The sequence below is a fragment of the Aplidium turbinatum genome, chromosome 1, assembly GCF_918807975.1.
Source record: "Aplidium turbinatum chromosome 1, kaAplTurb1.1, whole genome shotgun sequence".
In the NCBI taxonomy this organism is placed as follows: domain Eukaryota; kingdom Metazoa; phylum Chordata; class Ascidiacea; order Aplousobranchia; family Polyclinidae; genus Aplidium; species Aplidium turbinatum.
Window position 1 is genome coordinate 11,409,612 of NC_137472.1, and position 26,287 is coordinate 11,435,898.

The 26,287-nt window shown below is 35.7% G+C and overlaps 1 protein-coding gene across 1 annotated transcript; it reads right to left on the reverse strand.

The window, feature by feature from the left end:
• Nucleotides 1-1,882: 1,882 nt before the first annotated feature.
• On the reverse strand, nt 1,883-22,594 carry LOC145776476 (atlastin-2-like). Its single transcript, XM_082587820.1, has 11 exons — nt 22,462-22,594; nt 20,807-21,009; nt 17,869-18,009; nt 16,201-16,356; nt 15,590-15,655; nt 11,384-11,618; nt 10,398-10,588; nt 5,906-5,986; nt 5,154-5,318; nt 4,695-4,760; nt 1,883-3,732 (listed from the first exon to the last, which is right to left on the reverse strand). Exons 1-11 carry the CDS (start codon nt 22,505-22,507, stop codon nt 3,220-3,222), a joined length of 1,863 nt encoding a protein of 620 aa, XP_082443946.1. The 5' UTR covers nt 22,508-22,594; the 3' UTR covers nt 1,883-3,219.
• Nucleotides 22,595-26,287: the final 3,693 nt, after the last annotated feature.

The window sequence follows — 26,287 nt, forward strand, 5'->3', positions numbered from 1 at the left end:
CCCCGCCCCCCACCTACCCCAAGAAAGTTGAACAGACTATCAAAATAATTGAGGTCTAGAAGAATTCTATATGTGTGGCGTGGGTAACGCCGAGAAATGTCAAGAAAGCTCTTTTAAACGAATAGTAAGCCTGTTACTTTTTTAGATCCTGACGATGACCAGTTTAGGACATAAGGAAAAAGTTCTCCCCTCTCTCATTTTTTCTTTCTGGCTGCGCTCTTCATTATAGCTGCAGTGCCTTCCACTGCTAGATTATCTGAGTAAAAGTGCGTTTTGTGTAGGATGTGACCCTGATTGCTACCCGAGTAAACTGCTCCACTCTTCAACTTACCATCAAATATTTCATGAAAACGTTTATGAGTACCGAACTGATTCAACAGTTTACTTGGACTGGAATGACCGATAAGAAAGTAAAAGGGAAGGAAAGTTTGAAAGACTATGCTATTATTAGCACATACTTACAAGGTGATGTTGTTTTCAGTCTAGCTTATGAATTTAATGTAATGAGTAAAAGAGACCTGCAGCATAGTCCTTTCACTTTTCTTTAATTATTATTTAGTTCATATGTTTCTGTAGAATCTGTTTGTTATCTTCTGTTTGAGGTTTATGTCGCAGCAGGGCCGCTACGACAAGCAGATACTTTGGGTCCGACTTCATTCCAGAGGCTGCCTATCACTCCACCACTGAAACGATTTAGCTGTGTCCAAGTTTCTTGCTCAACAGCAAAACAAGAGTTATACAACTGGTTGGACGTGGAACCACGGTCCTTTCGATCATCAAACTGATGCTTTCACCTTTTCGCCACTCGTGTCGACTGTTTAATTATTAAACTACCGGTGCTGAGAATTACATTATAGCAAAATGGTAATTGTAGCTTGCAAGATATTAATCAAAGTTTTTTTGTAATTAATCAGAAACCCTGAAGGAGATTTACGGAAACAGCTTCTCGAAAACTGATGACATCAAACCCTACGTGCAGACCATAATAAAGAACTCACTCGATTGGGATGGGAGGAGAGAATTAAGGCGAAAGAAGAGTAGAGAGTCAGAAGATACAAGTTGCAGTAGTCCTAGCAGCAGTGACACTGTGGAAGCAATTGGATCTGAAGAGAATGAGTAAACAATTCATGAAAAGTAAACAGTTGCCATTGCCATGAATGATTAAAAGTGGACATTTGTTGTGTTCTTTTGCATTTTCTGATTAAAAGTGTGTATATGTGAAAAGTGAGTGGTGGCGCAGCATCGGCTGCGAGGCGTCTGGATGAAGGTTCGGCTCATGTGTAGAAACTGGTAGGATATTGTATGGCGATTAGTAGGCTCATCCACGCGTGAGTAGTTCGGTTACCCACTGGTGGGCCGCTGAACTTTTCCGAAAGCGACCCAATCGTAGGCCACGCATTATCGAGTGGCTGCGGGTTGGCTGCCACGGGTGGCTATGGCGCGGAGCCACCCATACTGCGAACGTGGGCCGCCACTAAATTTCTGTCTGGGAAATACGTTTATTTTTGCCATTTAGTGATAATGCAGAAAAAGATTAAAAATATGGATCCAAAACTAAACAAATTTGCATCCATGGAACCAATTTCGTTTTGACTAATATTTTTGCTAAAGCAACATTGCTTTACGTTGAAAGACCGTCTCAAACTGTTGTCGTATTGATTGCTTCAGGCTGTGGAAATTTACGTAATTCATTCATCACCAATTTCTTACTTTAATTTTGTGCTTTTGTTACCACACACATCTATACTTCAAATTTGAAGTAAGTTTCACTGTGAAGCATGAATTGAACTAAACCGCTCGAAAAGTCTTTTGCGTGATTTTAGACTGCATCCTTCCACAGTATTCAGTCAACCGAAACACCTTTATTGTCTTCATGTGCTTGAGACATTTCGTTTTATTTACAAAGCAGGTTGGTTACATAATACGACATTGGGCAACGTCGTATAAACAATGGAATGATTACTCACAGAAAAGAAACCCTCAAAATCAGCAATTTACTATGGAACCATATCAATTAAATTCAAAATAATAATAAAGTTGAATAGTTATCGAGACGTTTGTTTGTTTGTTTGCGCCGTAATTTCTGACGACTCTCTTCATAATTCATACATGTTCCAACGCAAGTCTAAAACAATTTCATTTCAAGTAACTTATTCCTTACAAAGTCACAAGTAGATTGAAATCACAAGAAAATCAATAGCCAACGCAAGAACTAAGCATTCTCAAAGTTGAAATATTGCTTGTAAATGCAGCGTAGTGATTAATGTTTTACACTAAACAACAAATGTTTTTCGAAGCATAATATTGATTGGTGAAAAGTTTTGTGCTGGTTATCTGGAAAACTTTATCTTCTTGTGCAAGCAAGTTAGCAAACATTTGTATTGTTTCGTGCGTCCAAGATTTACTGCGTGACCTACATGACTACTGACCATTTCGGGTTACATGCATGACTGGACCGTGCGTGCGTTTAACGAAGAGATTAGCGATTTCGAGGAGATTATGGCGGAGACATCAGACAAATTTTTAAAAAATTTACTACTTTTAGCAAAAAAGCAATAGCAAAAAACTGGTAGAGTGTGTGTGTCCACTTAAAATTTTAACATGTTTGTCAATAATTTTGCTTTAACTTTGCGAAAAAAGCAACCTCGTAACGTTTTTATATCAAAAGTTATTAGAAAATGAAAGTGTGGATGGAATAAGTCCACACGTCAGGCCATTAGCTCACAAAAATCGCTTAGTCCGAATACGGTTAAGCACAGCCACTAAACCTAACTGTTTAAAATAGATGAATTAGTTGAAAGAATCAGTTGCCTCCACATACCTAAAGCAACTGGAAGTCTGAGTCTGACAGTTGATGAAGCCATGCGGGGACGACTGAACCTTACAACCAATACAAAAAAAGAAAAATTAAAAACACGAGCATGTAAGAATAAACGTACGGTGAGCTTATTATACAAAAAAACTATGTAACAGTGTTTCGTTTTTAAATAAAATGAAGTGTTCGCAGCAACGACAGTAGTGCAGTTTTAAAATAGGAATCGATAACTGATGGGTGATGATGACTGATGACCTCAACACCGATCCAACGTTAGCAAACGTTGAATTAATGCAAAAATGACAGGCATCGCTAGCTGGGATGTAATAGTGACATGTCACAGTAATATGATAAAATAAAAGTCAATCAAAGTTACAAAAAAAAATAACATTTCTTGATGTCATTCAAATCAAAAACCTTACTTTGCCAAATTTAAGTTGAAGTACAACTTCAGTTTTAAATTTGGTAGAATAGCCTTTCGTGTTGTCATTATCAACTCCAGCATCGTTGTCTGAAAATTCACGAAATACACTGCTTGCCAACTGTACTTCATGATCCTCCCCGCTACTTTTAATAGCTGTGGTAGCCGAAGCTGTAGCAGCTGCAGCAGCGAGACTACCACTTACGATCCCAATAACTGTTGTGGACAATGGGCCAAATACGATCAGAGGTGGGCAGGCAACTGCTGCTACTGCGGCTGTGGCCCCTAAACCCACTGCAGTCCGTATCATGATCTTTTTTGTTTGCTTCTTGTCTGCATCATCGATCAACTGTTTTCCTTCTTTGAGGAAATATTCGTAGCATTGATCTGAAATATCTTCCTGAATCTTCTTTTTCAGGTCTTGGGCCTTGCTCTTAAGGTCATCAGTTGCTTGTTCAATGAGGTTTTTGTACATCAAGGTGTGTTCAGGTGTGATCTGTACATTGTAAACTGAATATAAACGATGTACAGTAGAAATCCAATATGCTTTGATATGTTGTTTTTTGTTGTTGATATATGACAGCTACAATTAAAAATACGATAGCATTGAGCTGCATATCAAATTATTAAACCATTGTTAAAACAACAAACATTTCAGTGAGAGCCAGTAGGTTCAAACATAGGAATCACAAGAATTGAGAATCGTAGACAATCCATTTCAAACGGCAAGGACGCGTAAAGAAGTCAACTTATCAAGTAACAAATTCCGATATTTAATCTTTAAACTCACAAAGTTTCTATTAAAATTATCGTTGTAGATAGGCTACGATTACAAAATATGAGTTAAATACTACAGGCTGCTTTTTAATGGTTATCGTGCAGGCATGATGGAACACTAAGGGATATGAGACCATAAAAGAGAAGACGGCAAATCCGATTCAACACCGTTTTATTGATTATTGTTTTTCTACAATGGACAACATACAACCGAGGCTGTTTTTGCCAACCCCATAGGTTGGTCAAATTTCATATAGCAAGATATCAGGACAATAGATGGACTAAAAATTTAACAACATGGACACCACGAGAAACCAAAAGAAAGAAAGGAAAACCAAAAGTGAGATGGAGGGACGACATTGCCAAACAATGCAATACAACCAATTGGTACCAACTAGCACATAATCATGTAAATTGGCATGAAAAGGGGAAGGCTTACGCTCTGCAGTGGGCTCTCACAGGCTGAAAATGATGATGATGATGATAGGTTGAGGTGCGTAAAATCGTTACGTTACGCTAGTGGAGAAGTTCATTGACAAACGCCATGATAAATAAGGCAGCTTATAGCACTCAAAGTGCTCATGGTAGACTAACCAACCACCCTTCTGAGCTTCAAAGAGAAATGACAATTAAAATTAAAGTATTTTGCATTGAGAAAGAATCACCATTCACAATACTCACTGTTGTTAAATGGCGTTTGAAATCGCACATTGCTTCTTCATACAAATCTTCAGCATTGAAACCAGTCTAAAAGTAATTGAAAAACAAAAGAATAAAATAGAAATATTATTTCACTTAGCTTTTAAAACATTGATTATTTTGTATGGATTGGAAATTATGTTTTGAACTCTACCCATATGATAGGGTGTCTATGAAATTGCCCAGTCCTCAATTTTTTTAAGCTTGTAGTAAAGTTTGTGCGACTATATCTTTCCTTTTCATTTTATACCTAGCAAAAGTATCATAACGTTGTTAGCCATCAATTAAAGCAAAAGTTTTAAGTAAAATTTTGGTGCGTTTAGAGAAACATCATTTGCAAAGGGTGGTAAAAAAATATAACCTAGGATACTAAGACTCATACGAAAACGGTTGGTGACACAAAAGAAAGCACGGTTAAGAGATCTATTTTATTAGACCAACTTGAATAGCTTCGTAGAAACACTTGAATAAATCGTGAAGAACTTTTTTAAACTTGTTGATCAACTGGGGAACTCCAGATGTTGTAGTTTCATCATAAATTTCCATCATATCTTTGTGCATTAAATCGAATATCGATTGATGGCTCTGTCGGTTGTTTCGCTTAATCTGACAAATAATAAAAAATGTTAACAACAGATTTAAAGGTGTCTATGTAGCATGATATTACTAATGTTACAATTTTCTGATAAACTAACCAGTTACATCATTATCCAAACTAGGTTTCGTCCCCACTATAGTGGGGGCTGGCATGTTGGTGCATCTAACCTTAAGTTGAACCATACACAATGACTTCATGTAATTACAGTGCAACAATGCAGGACAAAAACTTCAAAAACAATCACTCGATGACATAGCACCGTGGTTATGATGTCACGTAAGTGAAAGACAAATAATTATCTTGAAGAATTATAATTTTTACTTCATAATGCCAATATTATTATTACGTCATAGGTAAGCTACTATTTTTGGAGACAATTAACTGCATAATAGAATCTTTTTCTGAAAGAGAACGAAAGTATGATTACGTAATATTAAATTCTGGCATGATAGTCTAGCAAAACTTGACTTCAGATTTGAACTCAGCACACTAGAAGCAGGCTTACCTACTAACTTTATTTTGAAAAAAATTCTTAATGACAAGTGTTTTTCTTGACCAAAGGTGAAACGTTGCTTATGAAATTTAATAAACTTACAGATAGGTTATTCCACAAGTTCTCCATAAAAATCTTGCTGTGTTCCTGAACCAAGTGATTCATATCCGTTATTGCAGCAACCTAACAGAAAATAATAAGCAATATATAACGCTTTTTATCAGTTTGTGGGACTGGGCAACACACATACTAGGGTCAGAAAAGCTTCAAGAATTTTGAGATATAAAGCTGTGTTAAGTACTTTGTGAAGCCAAAATGACTTCGAAAAAGAATGATGTCACATTTCAGTACCAAATTCGAAGCATCATTTCAACGTAGTTATATTTAGAAACCACGTTTTATGTGAAATTTTATTTTTATGCTCTAAAAATAATCCTTTTAGTTTTCGTTTTAAATGGAAGCAGGTAGCGAAAGTACCATGGGAAAAAATAATGTCGTTACAGCAGCTGTTATTCTAACAAAATTGTAGGCCCAGCGCCGCTACAACTTCCAAAAAAGTAGCGGTTTTGCAAAAGCGGCGCGCTACGGCCAACTTGTGTCTATCTCTGAATGGCAAAGCGACATTATTTTCTTCCTATTAGGCTGAAATCATTTAAGAAATTTTATGTTCGACTGAATACGAACTAGTGATGATATGAGCAAAGTTTGATAACCTTGATCTATTTATTTCCTAACGATCACATATTGAAAAGTCTTGTTTTCTTCCAGTTTATCTATAAAACATTTTTTTTCTTTGCAAGTAATGCTAAAGCAAAGGCTCAACACTTTTAAACAGTATCTACAAAAATTGGACTAGTAAAAAGATAACCTTTTGTGGTTTGCCTTATGGGATCATCACGTTCAAAGGCCTCCGAGCTTCTCACTTACGAACCCTTGGTATACCTACGTGTCACAATCAATGTGCAAGGCCTTGCGTCGGGCTGCTTTGTATCTTGACAGAACGTGCTGTTTTCATTATGGAATTTTGAGCGACGTGTTATTATCGGTCACTGACCTGAAGTCATGGGCTCTATCCAAGGGGGGGTGAGGGGGGTGATCACCCACCCACTCATTGTAGTGGGGGGGTTAGCAATGCAAAATCACCCCCCCACTCATTTGACTTTGAAAAGGTTGTGTGATATTTTAGTGATCAAATTTTTTTAAAAAATATTTTGGCTGTTACTATTCGGCTGTTGTTACTCATTTAGCGTTGAAAAGTTTTGTGATATTTCATTGATCGAATTTTGAAAAAAAATATTTCGGCTGTTACCACTTTTTTGAATTTTTGATTTGACAATCCTGAACTACGAGCCAGGCGTTTACACTGTGGAGTTTTAACTTAGTTTGCAAACCCAAAAATGCCCTTCCGACAGTGATTCCGAAGTTAGTTGAGAATTGGGGGGGAGGGAATAAATCACAATTTTATCAAATTTTAGACGATTATGAACATTGGGGGGGGATGCATACTTTTATACACAATTTTAGTGGTAGGCTACTGGTATTTACTATTAAATTTATTAAACAATCACCGGACCTTGGCAGATTAGCTGCTAACAGCATAATATAGCCTACAGATAAAAAATTATGGAGATAAAAGTGCAACCAGTGCCCTTGTGAATGACTGCTGCAAGATTAAGAAACAAGCAAAGAAAAATTGGTACCTCCAGCGGGATTCGAACCTATGACCTTCCAATAAACACTTGGTTTTTCCAAAAAAAAAACCGAAGATACTTTTCTTCTTGCCCTCTCCTTCACTGGAATTATTACACTTAGTGCACTATAGGACAAAGTCACTAGTCAGGAGATTGAAAACAATAGAAGCTACAGAAGAACATCTGCAAATTGATGACAAAAATAATAACTTTCAAACACATCACAAGAACTTGTTACAACCGAACATTTTGCGTCTTACGGTAGTGCGCATTGAAAACTCATTAGCACTGTCATTTATGCTGATGTCATTAAGAATATTTTGGTGAATGTTGCAAACAATGCTAGCATTCAACCTTTCCTGTCCCTAAGTATTTCTCAGCCAGGTTTCCAATCTACGAAGATTAGAAAACGACCTCTCACAAGCACCAGAGCTTACAGGCAAACTAAGAAGATCATAATCAGCTGGAGTAGTTGAGTATAGAAAGATTTTTCCAACTCGGACAATGCCTGGTAAGCTCTTTTAGCATCGTACAGAGATTTTGCTCCTGTTGCCTTGCTGAATAAATAAATTTGATAACTCATCGATTGTCTATTCAGCTCTGGATAATTTTTGACCATTTCAGGAACTAAGCCGGTCTTGAAAATTCGTGTAAGTTTTTTATAATTTGCCGAATCGGAATTCAGGCTACTTTTAAATCGTTCCGTCAGTTTAGAGATAACTCTGTCCATGAACTCATTGTAAAGTATTTTATAATGCAGTTGAGTGTCTGCAGTAGTTGCCACCGAGCCTCCACCCAATCTTTCAGGGACTCTTCTTTGCCGTGGTGCTGGCAAAGGCGTGATAAAATAAGCAGCAAATTTTTCCGGAAGTGAAACTGCATTTTTGTTATTGTTCTCAAACTTCAAATCACAATATTTCTCTCGAGTGATTTTCAAGGTTTAAAACAGCTCTTCACAAGAGTCAATGTCAAGCTTTTCTTGCAACGTGATACTATATTGCTCTATAAGTGCAAACGGCTTCAAAATCAGCACAAGTTCCAAATATGTTTGTGCAGTTTTTTTCATTACTGCAGTGCCGTGGCCAGTGGCATGGTCCAACTCGTCCTTAATACCTTCAATGAAGGTCCTGCATTGTCTAGCATCAAATCCAAGACAACTTAGAACTGTGATCAAACATCAATAAAAGAAAAACAACAGCAATGCAAGATGATTGCAAACAACTAGATCGAAGTAGCCTACAACTTCATAGCAAATAATTTTTTATGAAATATTGGGAGAGAATGCTGCCAAAATATTGGGGGGTAGGCTATATCCCCTCCCCCAACTTCGGCACCACTGTCCTCCGAAACATACTTTTTGAAACGAATTGGAAACCCTATACACGTGGGTGATCAATGAAGCTGATGCTACAATGGGGGGTCTGGGGGGCGTAGCCCCCCAGAAGTTGAAATGACTATGACGTTTTTAGCCCACTGTCCAAAAATCACCACCCCAAATTCTAAAAGTGGATAGAGCCCCTGCCTGAAGTAACCTTTGATTGCGAAGTTTGTATTATTTTGTAACGTGTTTCCAGAGCATTCGGGACATTCATTCAGAACAAATCTGGAATGTTCTGTTGTTTTTCACAATTGCCGAATCCCGTTTGTCATGATGTCATGAGGTTGTTTACCAGTAGGTGTCTGATTGCAAAATCATTATTATGTAACTTATTTTCTAGAATCGTCTACCCTACGTGACATTCTTTGAACTTCTTTAAGCTTCTGTTTGTTTACATTTAATGCAACTTGACAGAACAATGTGTGATGTAACATTACGTAACTTTTTCGATGTTACTAGTCCGAACAACCTTCTATAAATAGTGGTGTAATTTGCGTAATCATGATTATTATGAATTGAGTATTATGAGTTGGATTATTATGATTGAGAATTATTATGAGAGTTGTGTTATGAGTTGTGGATTGGTAATAGGTGCAGAGATTATTGTCGATTGAGAATTGAAGTAATTGAATGCAGGTAGATGAAAATTGGTACTGATATAAATTGTGTTCGAAATTAGAGCTATTTGAGAAGCCGTTCGTTACAGTCCTTCAAGAGTTTTCAAAGCTTTCATTATCATTTTACCGGTAGAACTATCCGACCATGTAATTGACTGCTTTTCGGTTATATTCCTTTAAACTACGTCATTGAACCTTTCCAAGTCTCTTTCCTGGTAAGAGATAGAAAGATATTGTGACACCACGTAACTGGCAAAAGTATTTTGACACTAAATTGGACTGAATAAACTGCAGGCTTGAGTAAAACCTCCCAAAAAAATGATCATGGTTATTTCTAAATAAAGAAGCTTTCTTAAGATTGGACGAGTTTCCAAAAGCCGATAAAACTTTTTTCTGTCGGCAGTTTCCATTTGATTTGTGCAAAGGAATGCATTTATCTTCACAATGTAGATATTAACAACCTGTTTCGCTGTGGTAATAGCGAATTGCACTAGCTTGCGTTCTAAGCATTTTATGCTTGACAAAGTGCTTCTAAACAGTCATCATCATTTGCCCGTCTCCGAGACGAAGGTTGGCTATCAATTGCTTCCACATGTCACGTTCTTCCGCTACTCTTTTTGTTTCTTCGACTCTAGACAAATCAGCCCACTGTTTTACATCATCTCCCCAAGTTTGTCTCCTTCTTCCTTTGCACCTCTTTCCTTCCACCATACCTTTAATAACCAATTGATGTAGCTGTCCTTCCGATCCTCTTAAAATATGTCCAGCGAATTTCATCAAGAGTGCAAGATAGATGGATAAACGATTTAGCAAAACAAAAGATAAAATTTGCGATGAAATTTAGCTGTCCATCACAGCTTCTATTTAATTTGTGCACCGTCTACTGAATGAAACATGTTAACATATACCTCCAGAAAATGTTGCATGTTTTCTTCCAAACCGTCTTCCGAGTTAATTATTGGTGTAAATGCGTCGAGATGGTCGTAGAGTTGGCGACATGACACTACTTTACCGTTGATCTCTTTCAGAGAAATTCGTTCTGGTGCCAGCAAGTGGTGAAAAAGTTCCTCTGCCATGCCAAGAAATTTTTCACCAATCTCTATAAAATAATGATGAAAAGAATAAGTTTTCATGGTTGAAATATTCATTATAAATGAGTTTCTTGTCATATTGCAGGTGCAAAAAATGCGACAAACAAAAGACAAACTTGCATAGAATATACCATGGCCACCTTGAGATGTCACATTGGCCTGATTTGTCACATTTTTCAGATTTTGTTTACCGCTACTGCTACTGTCTGACTGACACATTCTAAAATTTTTTTACTTTTTGCTGTCTCTGATATAAAAGCCTTTTGTTGCCTTGGGGAAGCAGTAGCGAATGATAAAAAGTAAGTGGAAAAATGCTCAATCAGACTGTTATTGAAAATTTAACAGTCTGACTAAAATCTTCGAAATCAAATTGTCTTTGTTTTTTAACATCTGAAGATGTTAAAACATATTGTGTCATCTGGGGAAAACAGTAAAGAAAACGTAAACATATAATTTTTAGAAAAATTCATTTAAATATTCGCCCAAAGTTGGCAAAGTCTGGAAATTTCTGCAAAATGTGACAAATCAGGCCTTTTCTTTAGGTGGCCATGAATATACGTACGTTTCGGTCGATTTTATAGGTCATAAGATCGTCCGATAAGTTCTTTATTGCTCATTCCTAAAAACTAACTTGTCATCTTCCAGCCAAAATATCAGACTGTATTTTTAAGAAACAACTGATAGGCCTATTATATTTTATACTAAATACATTCTAAAAAAGTTCTAATTGTTATACAATATAGAGCTGTCACCAATGTGCTTTAAATTACTGTACTACATTAACTAGCCAAACAACAACTTACCACTAATCAAACAAGCATCATCTTTTTCGCCCATTTCTCTGATTTTACTTTCCGGAGGTGGCAGCAGATAACACAGGATTTCTCCAAATGTTTTCTTCAAAAGTTCTTTTTTTAGCTGGTGTTCAATTGCTCGAACTTTTTTCCCTTCCATTCGCTTCTCCAGATATGCTTTTCCGCCACCAAACCCAATCTGAAAGTCTTTTATTTCCCAATCACGAACAGTAAAAATCAGGGACTGTGAGAAAATTAAAAACACTTACTGAATTTATTTGTGGAATCCAGGCTTATACCCGGTGGTTGAATATTTAGATTAAGTAGAAAGGCAAAGTTCTACACAGCCGCATGCTTTGGAGCGGTGTCGAACCGGGGCCCTTTCGATTGCCGTTCCAGGGCTCTCATCACTCGGCTATGCAGCCCACAACTTACCAAGATGATGATGATTTAAATAAAGTACAAAAGTTCATTGTATGGAACTTTTCAAAATGTGGAAACGGAAGAATTTGGATAAGTTTTGCTTGAGTAGTTCCTTACTTGTAAATAAATACAGTAGTCAGAGTTATGTTGAGCATGTGGTACTGGTTGAATTACAGTGAATACTAGCTATTTCTTTTTCTTGTCAAAATCTGTGTCACCAACGCTTAAATAAAAATTGATTTTAGCGAATGTTATCTATAGCTTTCAATTCTAATATTTAATGCAAGTTTATAGGCTATTATTAAATCTAATATGTTAATTTTCACTACACAAGAAGAAGCAATTGCAACCATCGTTGAATATTAGACGACAGTGAATATAGAAGATCCTGCTGTTTCAAATTTTCAATTCATTCCTTGTTAACTCAAAAAAATTAGACCTGCATGAAAATGTTGTGAAAAAAAACAAATATTTTTGTAGTAGCTTTCACTTAAAAAGCAAATTAAAAGTAGCTAGTTAGCTTCTCAAACATTGAAGTTGTTTTTTTATGATCATGATGGACCACTACATTTTTTTTCCAATGCTCCACTTATTGACTTGTTAGCATTGACAATTTTAAATTTTGTATGAACTTAGAAAAGTAAGCAAAGCGTGCGCTAATGTTGTCACCAGTGCCTGTCAAATCATTTATGTTGCAGTATTTTAAAGTGAACTTCTAATTTTCAAATTGCAATTGTTCAGCAACAGAGATCCGCTACCCATAAACGTTTGTTGACAAAATATATTTGTTAGAAATGATGCGATTTTTCAAACATATTACACCATTTCCTAAAATTTCTAAATATCCTGATTTTTTTAGGGTAGACATGATCGTTTTGTCTTGTGGAAATATAACTTTCTGGTTAAAGATTGGCCATCTAATGTTTGGTTTTAAGTTGAAAAAGGGAAAGTTGCCAAACTTTCGCTATTAAGTGAAGCGTCAAATTATCTCACAACTTTTTGAATGCTGTGAGAAAAGGAAGTTTGTAAAACATCTTTCAGGTTGTAAATGACACCATGCAAATTCCAATCAGAAGAAACGAAAAGCAAGATCCAAATGCTGGCTTCTTGGGTTGTAATAAAGTTCTGCTTTATAGCATACTTTATCACATTCTAAATGCTGTATCTTGCTTCATACGATAACTTACATAACCACATTCTGGGTGCTTCTGAACAATATGAATATTCCTTAGTTTACTGCAAGTTGTACTATGTGAACATTTTAAAATTTGTTGTATATGTGGTTTTGTATCTCACCATCAAGGCGATTTCAGGGTTTAAAAATTCTAAAATTGATTTTCAACACCTTAAATTTAGATTATAAAAAGACTAGTAATTTCTTAAAAAAATATTTTGTATGCTTATTACTCTCATTAGTTGTAATTCAAGCTAGGACAAAAATTAAATCCAAAATACATGCAAATACATTTAGTTTAATTATTGTATGTTTTCTTCAAAATTATTAAATGCAAGGCGATTTTTTAAATGAAAATTGTTATATTTTTCTGCTATAGGTACATTTAACCCAAATGAGCTGAAATTTATACTGATCAAGAAAATTAAAATATCTTTTGACAGGTGCCAAACCCACAACAATGCTTGATTTGAACGACTCGGCTACATGTCTTGTAATACAAACAAATTTATTTTCACACGAGTTAGTTCAATCATAAACAGCTAAACATCGATTTCGATAAGCTAGCAGCTAGATTTTTCACTCTTTCGCACCATCATTTGATTTTTTTGTACTGTTTATTTCAGCTTAACTGAAGATTATCTAGCTGCTAGCTGATCGAAATTGATTTTAGCTGTTTATAATTGAAATGACTCTTGTGTAAATAAATTCGTTTGATACAGCTTCGGTAGAGAGTTTGTCTTGTTGAACCATAGGCATACGAAGCCGAGCAACGTTATCAAGTTTAACATATTAAAGATTATTATATTTACAAAAAACACAAAACTACGCAAAAATTAAATATCGAACGTTTTCGACATCACAAGATGTCCTCTTCAAGAATAATATATACATAACTTAACTACATCTGAATAAAATGCAATGATTAACTAAATCTATAAACAGGAAAAGACAAAAACTGCACAGTAGCCTACTTCTGACTAGCTCAAACTCAACGATGGGCTCCACGAGAATCAAAGGTAACTTAAGGCATATGTACCTTGCCTTTCTACCATATCATGTGATCTGTTTAACACCTTTTGATGCAGTTACCTTTGATTCTCGTGGAGCCCATCGTTGAGTTTGAGCTAGTCAGAAGTAGGCTACTGTGCAGTTTTTGTCTTTTCCTGTTTATAGATTTAGTTAATCATTGTACTTTATTCAGATGTAGTTAAGTTGTATGTATGTTATTCCTGAAAAGGACATCTTGTGATGTCGAAAACGTTCGATATTTAATTGTTGCGTAGTTTTATGTTTTTTGTAAATATAATAATCTTTAATATGTTAAACTTGGTAGCGTTGCTCGGCTTCGTATGCCTATGGTTCAATAAATTCGTTTGCATTCGAAATTTAAACTGAGATGTTTTTTTCCTGAGGTGATTTTTCATAAAACCACCTCAAGAAAAGAAAGGTAGAATGGACCAGACCAAGTTTAATTTTTACGGGAGAACCTGCAGCACCCTGGTGTCTATGTGTGAAATTTTCGTTAAACTTTGTATCACATCGCAGTCGAACTAGAGACAACATTAAAAGGAATGTAAAACTCAATTTATGCTGTCAAACTGGAGGAGTTATTGTTCAATGCGATAAATGTTCACGACTTGTTGCAACCCTGGTTCTGCACGAAAATTTTCTGTTCCTGCGGCTCAATTGCCCTCTCCACAGTATTGAATTTGTGCCAACGTTGTTTTTTTGTTATCTCGCGTTTGTTCTCAAGGACGCGGTCTGCCTGCGGACAACATTCATTTTCACTCTGTAATCGATTTTTCTGTCTGCCAAAGGCCATTATGCTTGACAAGCCAAGTAACCGTTTTTGTAGAAAACTCAGTATGTTTCTGAGCAAGAGGATGCAGGATGCCTTTCCAGACATTTGTGATATTAATTTGATTTATGAGAAGTCCTTAAACGTGCAAAAAAATAGTTTTTTTTCCCCACTTACAGATTCAAATAAATCAAAAGTAAGTGATTGCAAGGTATGTGTGTGGCAGTGGAGCGAGCGAATGACGATTGTAAAGGAAAGCATCAAGCCCCTAATATTAAAAAAAAACACTTATATTGCTTTAAATCTTACTTCATTACTTCTGCAGTGTATAGCCTACAAAACGTGCAATATTTTGTAAAAAAATAAAAAAAATCTACTTATATTACTGTAGAATGGAAAAGCAAATATAGCTTCACCTTTATCCAGACAACCACTTTGGTGCAGATCTTTACTTACCAGATTTGCCAAATCTGTGCCCGATTTGGTAAAGATGTGTACCAGCTAAAGTGGCTGTCTGGGCATAACTTGAAAATCCTTTAATCGAACTTATTCTTCAATCAATACAATATTTCAAGCCATCATCATCATGTTATTATTGTTCAAAAGGAAAAAAAATACTGTCTGCTTGTCCAGGAGGCAACGAACGTTTCAGCTCGCAATTTGTTTTAAATGATAAACTATATTATGAAATAAGTATAAGAAATAAGTAAGAAATAAGTCTCACAATCGAGGCATTACGAATAAAACATAAACAACGAAGTGAGATTTAAATGCTCAGGCTATCACATCTACAAATAGCCTACTGCTGATACCGTACCTGTTTTTGAAACGGAGTGCACTCTTTTTTCTTCTGACGGATGTCTTCAGCCAACTTTGCAAACTTCTGATGACAATTAAATTAAAAAAAACAACATTTAATTGATCATATTATAAAACTAAACTTTAATCTGTACCACACGTATACATACTGTATAATAAGCATATTTAACTAAAAGCATACAGCACTAAAAATTGCATAAAACTAAAATGACGAATCAAAATTGTACGATTGTGTTTAAATATGCCAAAATTCTACTTTACTTCTGTTTTACACTATACCAATCTTAACTTCTTCTTAACGATCACGTCTTAACTTATTTGGCAAGAAAATATGAGATTCGCTTTGCAAGACAGTTTTCACCCTAATGAAGCTTCCTGGTATTGTGTTAATGTATTTGAACCATGATATGTGCACAAAGTTTTAATGTGGTATCAGTTAAACTAAAGGAGTAATCACACGGAAAAAGTGAGTTTGGAGGCTACCACACCCCATGTTAAACAAAAGTTTAGCAGCATTGAAAAATCAGCATTGAAAAATTACACATCAGCACATCAGCATTGAAAAATTATACAATATGTAACTACAATATACAGCAATGGTCTACTTACCACAATATGTTCCACATGAGTACTTTCAATGCGACTTTTGACGTTAAATATTTGCTTTGAACTTATTAAAAAACTCAAAGCACCCATCATTCTGTGTGTCTGTTCTGCTGTATCCATGTCAAAGAATCCTTGTGTGTCCATAAAAAAAAGAGCACCCTGTAGAAAAGTAAATATTGCCGGACCCTTCTTTCCTCGTACAATATTATACGATATACTGTATACGGCTTTACGATATATATTTTTAGTTGTTTCATAATATTGATATAAACTATATCATAATAGGCTATACATGATATTATGATATATTGTATTTGTATACTATTATGATATTCGATCAATTTTATGCGTCTATCTTAAATAAACAAACCCGTTTCTACTATTGTCTGCAGTGGCATTTCCCAATAAATAGAGAAAATTAACACTCTTAACGGTTCGCACACTATCACAGAGGACCTTTATGTTATTTTTGTTGTGTATTTAAATTTTTTGAAGCGGAGTACATGAAAGTTAAAGCATTTAATCTATTTTTTTTGGATTAGTTTGGTATGTGTGTTTGAATGAAAATAAATTGAAATGTTTTTCATAAGTCGGGTTCATGGGTTTATAACATGGTTTATAATAAACAAGTGAAAAACTTTGTAATCACTAAAATACTGGATAGAAATTGAAAAGAACTACATCTGGAAAAATGAAAAATGCTTTAATCAATCAAACTATTTATCAATTCGTCAAAGAATATTAAAATGCTATATCTGGTTAACCCTTTTATACAATTCTGAAACTTGGATAGTGTCACAAAAATTGAGAAACGGATCGATGCCTTCGAGCTGTGGACATACAGGCAAATATTAAAAATTTCATGGAAACAAAAGATCACTAACGATGAAGTATTATCCAAATTCAATTCAAGTAAAATTCTTTTACAAATAGTCAAAAGAAGAAATTAAAATATTTCGGACACTCAATAAGCTAAGGCAAAACTCGTTACAAAGATCAATAATAGAAGGGAAGATAAACAGTAAAAGAAACAAAGGCAGACCAAGAATGATTTGGACAACAAACATCACTAAATGGACAAAATTAAGTTATGAAAGTGCAGTACGAGCAGCAATGGCGCATTGTATCCAACCCTCAATATGAAGAAGGAACATAATGATGATAAAATCACTGGAAAAGTAAGTTACCGTTTCCGTTGCTCAGTGGCACAAAATAGACATTTCGCTATGTCTTTTTATACACACGTAGGCACTGTATGCTAAAAACAAATATAGTCGGCTAATAGAAGCGTTTAGATTAAGACATCTGAAGGGATGCTATACATTTCTGCTTTTCTGATTTGGCTTGAAGATCCAATACTGTACTTTTTGTATTATGGTTAAAATCAAAAGAATAGAGGAAAGATAACGCAGCATATAAATCTGCACGAAAAATAGATAATCTAGAAAGGGTCCAGCAAGGAACGCTTTAAAAAAAATGTTTAAAATTTGTAAGAAAAAAAAACTAAAATTACATAAAATATTACATACTTACAAATAGTTTTAATAGTCGAACGTTTTCGGCTTAACTTAAGCCTTTATTAAGAATCTAAAGTTTTTGAGAAAAAAATAAGTTTAGCATTGAACACATAATTTTAGTACGTAGCTGATCTACAGTAACTGGTTAGCCTACCTGATTGCCATCTCTGTCTTTGAAAGGAAATGGTCTTTTTAGGATATATAGTCCTTGTGTATGTGCATCAGCACCACCCTTCCATGAGAATTTGTTTTCGAGCATCTCAGATTCAATACTCTCTAAATCAGATTGGGCCATCTGAAAAAAAGCGTTTGAAATAGTTGGAAAGGCTAGAAATTTTAATATCAAAAGCAAAACAATGTTTGATTTGACAATGGTTAAAAGGTTATTTTAATGCGATTATTTTGACTACCCCCAAAGTTAAAACAAATTCAGGTTGCGAAAACTGAAACAAAACCAGCGTCCTAAATATTTGACTCTTTAATTGAAATGAAGTGAGGTTGCTTCACTCCAGGCAGAAGTCTGTCTATGTGCAAGCATGAAACTTGACAGCAGGACCGTTGAGAAGACAATTTGGGCTCGGTAGTGATTCAGATAATGATTATTTTTATTTGGTTTAGCATTACAGCACGTGTGCAATAGGCTAGTACTAATATGCTATAGCACGCAGCAATGAGATCCTCGGGCCCAAAACTAAAACACTTAAAAAAAAAGGGCAATGTATATAAAAAATACGAGTCGGTTAATTTAAGTTCCTGGGCCCCTTGGAAAGGTTGAGGGCCTCTTCAATCATCCTGAACTCAATTTCAAAAGTGCCAGTGGATCTCTCTGTCAATTTCTTCTTGTGTTTGAGCCAGTCACAAATCACGTTGCTATATCCAGGCACAGCAGCCAATGGGTTGTGTGTTCATTGAGCGTTGTTGTGTCTACATGTTTATCATTTGGGTTGTTATACAGGACATTGGTAGAGAATGTGGTATGCAGTCTGAAAATTTGAGCCACATGCACAAGATTGTGAGTCAGCCAGGCCCCATTGCATTGGTACATGTTGCTATTGAAACGGCCCACTCCAGCTCGCAAGCGATTAAGCTTCACCCAATCCTTCCAAGTTAGTTCTGCTCCTGGTGGAGCATTGATATAGGGAAGGACTGTGAATTGAACTGGTTTCGCGGCTTTTTTCCATTCACTATTCCAAACTTCGGAAATGTGGAAGTTTGAATTGCAGATAGCTGTAGCATGGCGGAAAAAAGGGTGTCGAGATTTCAAGCTTTTGGAGGTACGATTTTATGACCATCTGGTTGAGGAGGTGGTCATCCCTTGAAATAGCTTGTAAAACCAGCCAATGTACGTAATTTTTCCAACGGAGTCTAGCTGACATCATGCCTGATAGTACCGGCAGAAAGTCAGTGGGTGTTGGAAGCATGCTACCGGTGATTATTCTCATGGTGGTGTTAAAGTGCCTCTTACAAGTAAATAAATTCGCTAAAATACCAACAGGCTACTAAGTTACACGCTTGCGAACTTTCGTTAACTTTTGGCGAATCTGGCACTCATTCAATTGCGAAAATAAAAACGGCAACAGCGCTGTGACGTCACCATAAGTGAGAAAGATACATTCTTTCTCTGTGTTGACTTGATAATGTCTAGTACGACTACTGCAAAACGTGAATGTGTGGAGCTCTGTTGGTCTAAAGCATCTGCAAAATAAGAACTACCAAAATGAAAAAGTGAACTTATTATTACTATCACGTTTAGATCAAATAGGTTGAGTTTATTTTTATCAAACAGCATCTCAAGTCAATTGAAATTGCAGTTTCGTAGGGCTACAATTTTGATAATTTTTTATTTGTCTTAATCTGGCTATAGCCATTTGCAGTGTAACAACAGGATCCAAGGCCTATAAGAAGGGGGTACGGCGTACCCTTGAGGGCCCAGAACTGTGATTGTTGGGGGTAGAGAGCTTGACTTATTGTAGCCTACCAGATACCGTACGCATAACACTCAGTAACGTTAACGGATTTAACATTTCCTATTAAACACACAAAAAAAAAGAAAAAAATATTAAAACTAACGTTTTCGACTTTTCGACACCACATAGTGTCCTCCATCATCAGGAATGACTATAAGATACATCAAAGAGAAATAAATATATGAATTTGAAAATGTTACATTAAAGCTGTTCAAGCGACACCTCTCAACAGCACCATCAACAACTGACACACGAATTCAATGCAGGATACACAAATTGGCGAGGGACAAATCGCATGATATGCACAACACAAAGCACTAAATAATAGTTTATTGCAGCCTGATACTATTATTGCGCACAGATGTCCAATTCTGCAGTAAAATGTTGTATGGTGTGCAATATGCCAGGCCCCATTGCATTGGAATGAAAACTTTGCAATAGTATTAAAACATGTTTTGAGGGTGCAAGATAAAATTTTGGAGAGGCGATTTGCCCCAACCTGATTCCAATTTGGGGAATTGAATAATGGTCCAGAACAATGCAGTTGTGTCGTCCTGCAGACATTGAGAGCATGCAGTGTTGTACGTTGACGCTGAAGCTAGCGTCGTTAGTTTACTTTTTAGTTGACGGAAGTGATAGCGCCGTCAACTATTTTGCCGATTTTAAGCGTCACGCGCTATGCGTCATTTTTCGTTTTCGAGTATACGTTTTCAAGACTTGTTTTTGAAATACAACACACCAATACCATCCAGCGCTGCTGTGGAACGCATGTTTTTACTTGAAAAGGACATTATGTGTCCCAAACGCAGCAGATTGTCAGACAAACATTTTGAAATGTTTGTGTTTCTACGGCAAAATACTTCCGTTTTGTAAGACCCTGGTTAAAATAGCGCTAGAAATTAGCGCTGATGTTGACGCCATCAAATTCTTTAAGAGCTGACGCAGTACTTTACGGCGTGAAGTTTTTAGGCAATTCGCGCTAACGCTGACGCCGTCAATTTATTTCATTGACGCGTGCCGTACAACACTAAGAGCATATGTATAGTGCAACACTACTCCTAGCATATCGTTGACTGTGACTTTTCAAAGGCTTTACTTCTTTAACTTTTTACATTATGGTTTTACCTGATAACGGTTTTGGTATCGCATCATCAGATTCAATAAAAATGACTTTCCTGTCCTTGAGGGTCCAACCACCGAATAAATTGCAACAGGAAGATCGGCAATATCTTTTTGCGTTAAAACCTCTCTCAAAGTATTAACATCCAGATGGATCTGATCTCCGCCATTAACAGTAACAATTTTCGTGATGCAAACAACTTCATCATCTAAATTAAAACAGACAATTTATTATTGAATTATACTATGTTACTTTCATGCCTTTTTATGATTTAGTACCGGTATATCATGGATAGTTGGCGCAGTCAAAGCGCTCGCTATCGAATCACATAATCTTGGTTGTACTCTCGACTCTCGGTTTGAACTTAAGCTTAAACTTAACCTGGTTGCTGAAAAATACCTTTCACCTTTACCCAGTGTGTAATAAATTGGGCAAGCGTAGTTGCTGGAGAAAAGTTGGCCGATAGAAAGGAACTGGCCACCCTACTCTCGTTAGTGTCAAAATCCTAGTATAATGAGAACCTTGTTTTCTCATCCCTCAACGCTTGGATTCAAATATGGGACACACCTATACTTTTTACCGGCATATGCAGCATCTGACTATTACCAAAAAGTAAATCCAACGCAGTGTTTCATACTGTAGGCTATTACCCAGCAGTTGTGTCACCATTGTAGTGGTGCCTTTTGTTTTACAAACCACAGCTAAAAGTATTTAGTTAATTGTTGTGAAAGTTATTACGATACGTCATAACTCATGATTAGTCTATATTGCATGTTGAAGACTCCAATGCGGTTCATTTATAATTTTTGTAGCTTATACGATAATACCTACTATAAATAGTTTAAAATGCTAATCGTAGCAGAGACTCTGTCTGCAGTTATGTTTTCCTATTCAAAAGCGAGAGAGGAGATAATACAAATCAGAAAGTAAACAAAATACACATATAAATTGTCTACACTTGTCCATAGCAATGCTTTTGTTTTGGTCCTTCTAGGAAATTCCAAATTTTTGTCCTTTGTGACTTATTTACCGTTCATGTTAAGTGAAGATAGAAAACATAGCAAATAAATATTGATCACTTTTGCGTTTTCATGGACTTGGAAATAATGCCACAAAAAATGCAATTACTTGCAGGTTTTGCACAGTGACTTACAAGTTTTATACTGCCTGTAGCTTCCTATAAAAAAGCTAAACCATCAATAGATAGCGTGTTGTGCTGGTGCTATATAGGCTATGACTCATATATAGCACCTATGGCTTCTGGTAATTCTAATCATTATAGTAATCAACACCTTTTTATGGCATGTCGACATTGATTTGAGCTGATTGAAAGCATTAAAGAAACCTACTACATGCAAATATCCATTGAGAATAAATATTTTATGCTTGTTAATATCGGAGTTTGTTCTATTTGTTCGTTTTACGCACTTTTTAATTTTTCGTGTTTACATGTGCTAGCTGAAGATGCTATAGAAAAATCGATTATGCATTAATTACGCTAAGAAGTTGGATTGTTGTGCAAATGCCAACGTTTAATTAGCCTCAAAATATTAATACCGGCAATTACGGTTCAAATGTAAATCAGCTACATAACGACACAAGCTTTTTATTTTATTTCTTTAAGAGATTTTAAATTTTGCCACTAACTTCAGCAACTTACCTTCAGTCACTCTCATGGTATCCATCATTTCAATGTTTTCTTCCATTAAATTGCAATAACTATTCCCAGAAAATTCAATGTAAATTCATTAATTTACTAAGTTTATTCTATCAGAAAATAGAATACCTTGTCTTAAAAGAAAAGTAAAGAATATAGGCTACTTAAAGAATATAGGCTACTTAAAGAATATAAGCTACTTAAAGAATATAGGCTACTCAAAGAATATAGGCTACTTTATTATTGTCCAAACAGCATAAATGTTTATCTTTTGTAGGGTGTTGTCAGGGTGTTGTCCACTCTTGGGCTAAGCCATTTTTGCATAAGCCTACCGTTCATCTGCAGCAACATGTTACAGATACAAACCACTCGGTGGCATATATTCAGGGTGTTCAAGGTGTGCACTGCACTCCCCAAGAAATCTAGAAAAAAAAAATTTCCATCGGTTGTCGATGTTCTTTACTTTCATGATATTCTAACATCTTGCTGCATGCTGATTGCTTTCTTTTCAATTGCAAAACTCATCCCCTTCTAATTTTAATACTCCAACGTTTGAGGTCATTGCCTTTAACTTTTTTCGGTCATTACCTTTAAGGTGGGTGTGCACAGACAGCTTGGCGAGTGCTATTTAAAATAAACAATTTAGAAAAATGACGTCACTAGGCAGCGAAAACAGCAATGGTTTTAGGTCAGCCAGGCTGTGCACTCGCTGATCTGCACACCTTGGCGCGTCATTGGGGGAATCCCAGGCAATAGCAAGTTTTAGCTTGTTGGATTAGAGTTTGAGGTGATCAGCGTTGTAAACAACTTTTGCTAGAACTGAAGCAAAAGCAAGCTTCCTACGACGATGTAATTCAAAAATTTATTGCACAAACAAGAAGAATCGAATTATGCTATCTTAGATGAATTTTCCTTCTGTAGTCGAGATGTTAAACATTTTCGTTTTTACTAAGTAGTACGGCGGATAAAAGTACAGACGACCAACATAGCAATCGACTTTCTTTTCTTGTTTATTATCGAGTTGCTTTGCTATTGTTTTTTGTTTTAACTTTCACCTGTTTGTTTTTAATTTGCTTGTACATTTCTCAAGGTGTTGCGACCGTGCCTAATCCTTGCATGAAGTAGCCGAAATCATTTCCATCTCGAGCACGCTTTAACTTTCGCGTTTTTTCAGACTCCTGCTGTGTTATGGCAAGTAATATTGTTCGTTTTGATGGTCGGAAATTAAAAGTGAACTGAAGTGAACTGACTTTAAAAATGCAACTTAATGTTTAATATTATTAAGTCTTTCATTCAATGCGCTGTCAAATAAATATCTATTTTGTATTCTTCTCCATTCCGACAACATTATTTTTGTCAGTTCTGTTCATGTTCAGAATTTGTGCTGAAAATGCTCTCTGAACGCACCAAATTCAATGTTAATTTTAAAAATTTTCTGGGGGAGGCCTCCCAGGCCCCCGCTGTTGCTTTGCCGTTACTGAACACCCTGTCAAAGTGGTCACGGTACGTCACTGAAACCACTGAAAAGCGTTTGTGTGCTTATCAGAAACAATACCTTTGTAGTTTGTAGCCTAACAATACTTCATCTTTTGCTCATAGGCTAACTGTTGATAGATTAGGATTGTTGCTGTAAAAGGTACCGGTAATAAAATATGTGTTGTTAAGTTTGCTAATTTTTACACACTGTTCATAATTCTGTAATAAAATCATTAGCGAGATCGTTGCAAGCACTATCAAATCACACTTTAATAATTTTTGTGGTGTCAAACATTCTTTGATAATTCACTCCCACAACCTGCCAAGCACAGTTTCCGCAAAATACGCATATACGGACAACCTGGTAATTCTTCACTCCACAAAGCCGTGAGACAACCAAAAAGACACCCTGAACCAGAAAATTAAAACTCTCTCAACTTATCTCCGGAAATAGCGATTGAAACTCAGTGAAATCAAAACTATGGCAGCAGCTTTCCATCTACAGGGTGCGGACAAAATCCTTAGACTGCTTGAAAGTGTCATGTTTCTGTAAATAGTGAATAAAATTACGAATCATTTTAACGGTGTGTTGCCAAGGCAATAGCTAACAATCGTACAAAGTTTTATTGAATATGTCTCTCTCTGGCCTGAACACTCAAGTCTACTTCTGAAACTCTCCACGATTTTACATGTTTTTTTGGGGGGTATTTTGCCCCATGCGTTTTTGAGAGAGCACTTCAACACTTAGAGCACTTTGACAATTATCTCCGAAAAGTTTAGCCTTCTGATTTTGTGCATTCATTACTACTTTCTCATTAACAACGCCAGAAATAATAAAGTAAAACGAAGAGCTATAAATAAAAATTATGAAACTCTCTTAACAAATATCTGAAATGAAAGCTTTTTAGCAAGTTGTATCAACTACAACTAATGCATTCACAAAATATTTCAGTTAAATTGTTTTTTAAAGATTTATTTCTGCATTTCGTTAAGCTGGCTCCACGATATGTTAGTTTGAAAATTTAGTGTTCTTTTGCATTTTGCAACACATCTGCAGCCAACGTTTTTAGTAGCCACAGTACGATCGTTGACCCAAGTTTATGCGCTATGTCTTGAACAAACTATTGCTATCAATATCTGCTAAACTGGTGTGATAACTTGCGATTGAATTTGTTTTTGTGACAAAGCTATCCATACTTCCTTTTTTCGCTTTTTTCTTTGTTTGAGAATGGACCCTTTGTTTGCTGCGTCATTTACGTAGAAACTACCGCTGGTAATGTTGAAGCGATGAAAAAACGAAATTTATAATTTACAGTTACGCTCTTTACTATGTAAATGAAGAGAAACGATACCTGAGCTGGAAGTAAACATTGCTCCTTGCACAATCGGAAACAGTTAACTTTTTGACAGCGTAGCGAACCTTTTTGTTGACAAAGCACAAAGCAAAGAACTTTTTCTCAAGACGAGTTTCAGAAACGGTTGGAAAACTACCAACTTTTTTGGTCATTAAAGAAATAGACGCTGAAATCTCTCAACCTCTGTTCAGGTTTCTCGATGTTATTGATGTTGAAAAGTTATACAAGGATCCTTCATTTAGGATGCAACCAAACAATTAAACAATATTAGTAAACAAAATCAGTCAGATTCGGAAACTTGTATAATTTATTGATGAAGCTTTCGCCACCGTAAATGCGGATTCTTCAGTATCTTATTCAAATAGAACAAACATTTAAATAAGATACTGACGAAGCTACCTTTACGGTGGATTTATCAATAAATTATACAAGTTTCGGAACATGACTGATTTTGTTTACTTATTACTGTTTCTTGGATCAGATCGTATTAAAACACACTTTGATACGTAATAGATGGACTTTTGTGTTTAGCAGCATGATCGTTGTTTGCTCCACAAATGTAGATGATATGCTATTTGATATGCCTTCAAGAAACCATTTTTAATAGATTGTAAATTGTTAAAAACTATAAGGTACGTACCATTGCAAGCCAGACTTCAAAAAGTGTTTCTGCAAACCCATGAAAAGTTTACGAGTCTACTTATAGTAATTAGTCCTAAAATAAATTTTACTATTGGAATTTCGGAAAATGACCAATTGTTAGTAATGCATTTGTAAAAAAAGTAACACTAACAAGCTACAACACAGTAGTAACAGCAAAACAGTTCAGCAATTAAATTATTAATTAACAAAATAAACACTAAGAGAGCCACAATCAGCAAACTTTTAAAACAAAACCCGTTTGTAGAATCAAAGAATAATTAAAATACTTGAAGCAATAATAAATTTAAAAACTACCAATTTAAGTTGTATTTTAAGGAAAATAAACTTCAAACAAA

Coding starts and splice junctions, on each gene's coding strand:
- LOC145776476 (XM_082587820.1), bottom strand. CDS start 22,507: ATGGAAGAAAACATTGAAATGATGGATACCATGAGAGTGACTGAAG. Junction 18,010..20,806: donor GATACCAAAACCGTTATCAG/GTAAAACCATAA, acceptor GCTTTTTTTCAG/ATGGCCCAATCTGATTTAGA. Junction 5,319..5,905: donor ACTTGTGGAATAACCTATCT/GTAAGTTTATTA, acceptor ATTATTTGTCAG/ATTAAGCGAAACAACCGACA.